At 36.6% G+C, this 3,994-nt stretch overlaps 1 protein-coding gene across 1 annotated transcript; it reads left to right on the top strand.

Moving 5' to 3' along the window:
• Positions 1-2,018: 2,018 nt before the first annotated feature.
• LOC141818265 (uncharacterized) lies at positions 2,019-3,670 on the top strand (the record flags this gene model as incomplete). Its single annotated transcript, XM_074705787.1, is given in 3 exon segments — positions 2,019-2,725; positions 2,728-3,549; positions 3,552-3,670. Coding segments are annotated over 3 exon segments (1,648 nt in total), but the record flags the coding sequence as incomplete, so codon positions are not given.
• Between the last annotated feature and the right edge of the window lie 324 nt (positions 3,671-3,994).

Genomic DNA, 3,994 nt, shown 5'->3' with positions numbered 1-3,994 from the left:
TTTCACTAATTAATGATGCTATATAAAAAAATGATAAATCTCAGTCAGTCTCATGGACTCTTTATCCTGGGGGTGGCCGATCTGGTCCCACGGAAGTTTCCCACCGACCACCAGGGTAAATCGGGAGCGCATACGGCGACCAATCCAGATGTCCAGCATCCTTTGATTGCATTCCCCATTTGAAAAAAAATTCTTACAAATACGCCGTAGCTGGGGATCGAACCGCAGGTCCCTGAGTCACAACCCGGATGTCCTACCGTTGCACCATTGCCCCAAGAACAATAATGTTATATATATATATATATATATATAACCATAGGTGGAAGCCATGCATGAATGTACGTTTAGCATTTGCTAAGCATAAATGTAGAACCATATATAAACTACGTTTAGCTGCTTAGGTCCTAGTTAATTGGATCAGCTTACAAGTGACTAGTCATTTGTGACACTCGAGCTTGATTTTTAACCCGTCCATATATGGACGGAGTGCACTATTTTTTGCCCTCAAGGCATAGCTGAGTTGGTTACGACGTAGCAGATTTGCAGAAGAGGGCAAGGGTTCGAATCCTGGCGAAGCGACAGACCCCCGGCGTCGTGACCAACTGCAGTTTCTCGATTTATCTCCTCACAAATGGTCGTGAGGTCGATCGTGTGGGGCTGCTAAAGTGACATATTCCATCTTTTTTTCAGAAGAGTGCACTATTTTCTAGCTCCTTATTTATCTCAAAAATAAAAAATACTTGTCCAATAAAATATGAAATTGCCTCTTTTATTGTTTTTTAAAATTGTAAATATTGTATTTAATTGCCTTATTTAAATTTGAAGATAATTACGAACATTTTGATAAAAAGGAATTCAGGAAAAGAGAGTGAGTGGTGTATTTCGGTAATAATATATCAGGCTCCTTTTGACATATCCTATATATTATGAGTATTTATTTTGGTAAAATCCTCTAAAAATAATAATTTGTTTTTATTTTTTAAAAATAATTCAGCTAGGGCTGCTTAATTTATTTGGGACATAAAATAAGCGAAAAAAAAAAGCACAGACTATTAGTTGTAATTGCTTTGGTAAAATACTTTAGAAATAATATTTTGTTTTTTTATTTTTTAAAATAATTTATACTTATGCTGATTAATTATTCTTTTTAGCGCACGCTTAATTAGAAATTTTGTTTGAATTAGGTAATTTTTAATGCATGAAAAAGCATGACATGCAAATACTTGGGAGTATTTACAGTATTTAAGTATCTTACAAGCTTCAATTCCAAAGAAAACCTTTAACTTTAGCAAAAAAAAATAATAATAATAAATTAAAGGCGAAAACTAAATCTGTCAATTCGTCATAAAGAAAATCTCTTTTCCATTTACAATTGATGCTACGAATTTTTGTCCCCGGGGCCATGGTACCTCGGGGACATCCAAATTATGACCTAAGCACCAGCTACGGCGTATTTACAGAAATTTTCCTTCAAATGGGGATCACAATCAAAGGATGCTGGGCGTCTAGGTTCGACCGCTGCGTGCGCTTCCTGATTTACCCTAATGACCAGTGGGAAACTTTCGTGGGACCGGATCGGCATCTAGGTTGGCCATTGCGTGCGCTTTCTGATTTACCCTGATGGTCGGTGGAAAACTTCCATGGGACCGGGTACCGGTCACCTCAGAGATCGAGTCCATGAGACTGACTGGGATTATATTATTTTTTTTAATGCTACGAATTTCATGTGGATCACAGCTTGCGTGAGATGTAGATTAAGAACATTTATGTGGCGGGGTAAAGCATGATGTTTATAATTAATTAACAACTTTGCTTGTGACCACGGCAAAGGGAAGATTGATGCTGATGGTGTACATATCAAAATTAATTAGATTGGTTCATTACCGCTCTCTCCACCATTGCATAATTGTCCATTCACTAGCAAAGAAAATAAGAGGTAGAAGAAATGGCGTCGGTGCCTGTGTCCAGCGAATTAAAGCATCTATTGTTGAAGGTTCTACCATCTATTTGCGTATGCTGGTTCCCGAAGGTTTAACTACTATTTCAAGTTGCTGTCGCTATTTGTGTTTGAAAATTAATCCCAGAGCGATGTCATTTCGACTGCCGACCATGCCAATTGAGGTGAGCAATAAGCTGATAGCATTGATTCTACAAGAAGATGATGAGGAAACGACAAAAGAAGATGTTGAGGAAATAACATTACAAGTATACAAAAAAAGACTCACGAAAGCAGCAACTGCAACATCAAAGTTCCTCGACAAGATACTGGTAAGACTTGTCCATTTGCGTATATTAGTTGTAGAAACTAGAATGATCCAAAGGCTACCCAATGAAGTTGGCAAGTCCGTTAACTTGAGATACCTCCACCTTTCAAAGAATAAGATGGAATTACTTCCGGAATCACTTTTTGACCTACATAATTTGCGAATTTTAAGTTTGCTTCACTGCAACAAGCTTCGAAAGATACCTGAACGAATCTATAAGTTGAAGAAGTTGCAGATTTTGAAATTAGCTTATTGCACAAAGCTTCAGCAGTTACCAAAATCTATAACAAGACTCCAAAACTTAGAAGAGCTTAATGTGGAAGGTTGTTGTTGGCTTAACAAGCTACCAGAGGATTTGGCCAAGTTTAAATTGTTGAGGGCCCTCAACATCGTAGCATGTGCATCCTTGTCTCGAATTCCCTATGGGATTGAGCAATTAATTGGCCTTCTATAGTTGTCAGAGGATTTGTTGATGTTAATGGAGGTTTTGGGCTTGCACAATTACAAGCTTTAACAAATCTTCAAGAACTCAGATTACGAAGCCTAGAACGAGCAGAGGAAACTCAAAATGAAGTACTGATGGGCCAACAAAGGCTTCGTGAATTGTCATTGCATTGGGGTGTTGAAGAAGTAAATAAAAGTTCTGAATCAACTACATCACTGCAATTACTTGAAGCTCTCCGACCCAACATACATTTGGAAAGGCTAGAGATTCTTTCCTACAAGGGAGTGGAATTCCCTAATTGGATGAATAAGTAACAACTTGCTCATCGCAATTCTTTAGTTGAGGTCAGACTTATCAATCTTAAGAGGTGTGTCAAATTACCGTCACTTGGTCAACTTCCTAATCTCAAGAAACTTGAGATAAGTGGTATGGATTTAATAACACATATAGATGATACATTTTATGGTGATGGTGACACATTTAGTGGATTGAAAGAGCTCACTTTCTCAGAAATGCTTGCACTAGAGAAATGGTCTGCGCCAGAAAGAGAAGATATTGAAATATTTCCACAGCTTGAAGTATTGACACTTATCCAGTGCCCGAAACTCAAGGAAATTATGGATTTGAGTTTTGCAATGTATGGTTATTTAAGAATGAGAATATGGTTGAACAATAAGATATTATGGTCTTCTGAATTTTCTAATTGGAATAACCTCCGACGTATTAGAACAATAGAAATAGTCGGGTGCCAAGAGCTAAAATGTTTGCCACAAGGTATGCGAAGCTTGTACTATTTGAAGGAGATGACAATTAATAGTTGCAATAATTTGACTACTTTGGTAACATGGATTCACTTGAAGTCTTGAACATATATGCTTGCCCAGTACTAGCATTCGACCTAGGCGCATTTACAAAACTTCAGGAGGTTACAATTAAAGGCTGCCCAAAGATGCAATTGTGAGTACCATTCTTCATCTTCTAGTAGATTTATTTAATTACTCCCATACTTCTATTGGAACCACCCTTACTTGCTGGACTAATTATATATTGCTTCAATCAAACTAGTTATTTATTTCTTCTTTGTTTATTCTACCTATTAGATCGATGTTACTTACCATCGGTGCATGAACTTTTTATTTTGATAAACAAAAATTAACTGTGTTGACAAGAAAACTTAATAGTAATATGAAAGATTGATGCCAAGTATTATTTGCTTAATCATTGGACATATTGAAATTAAAAAATTAGATATTATGAAATTTATTTGTTCTTTCATTATACTTAA

This window comes from Curcuma longa, unplaced genomic scaffold, assembly GCF_044706935.1.
Source record: "Curcuma longa cultivar G26 ecotype Majalengka, Jawa Barat unplaced genomic scaffold, ITB_CL_G26_1.1 contig_24002, whole genome shotgun sequence".
Taxonomy (NCBI): domain Eukaryota; kingdom Viridiplantae; phylum Streptophyta; class Magnoliopsida; order Zingiberales; family Zingiberaceae; genus Curcuma; species Curcuma longa.
The sequence above is the reverse complement of the archived record's forward strand: the minus strand, read 5'-3'. Positions and strand labels throughout refer to the sequence as shown.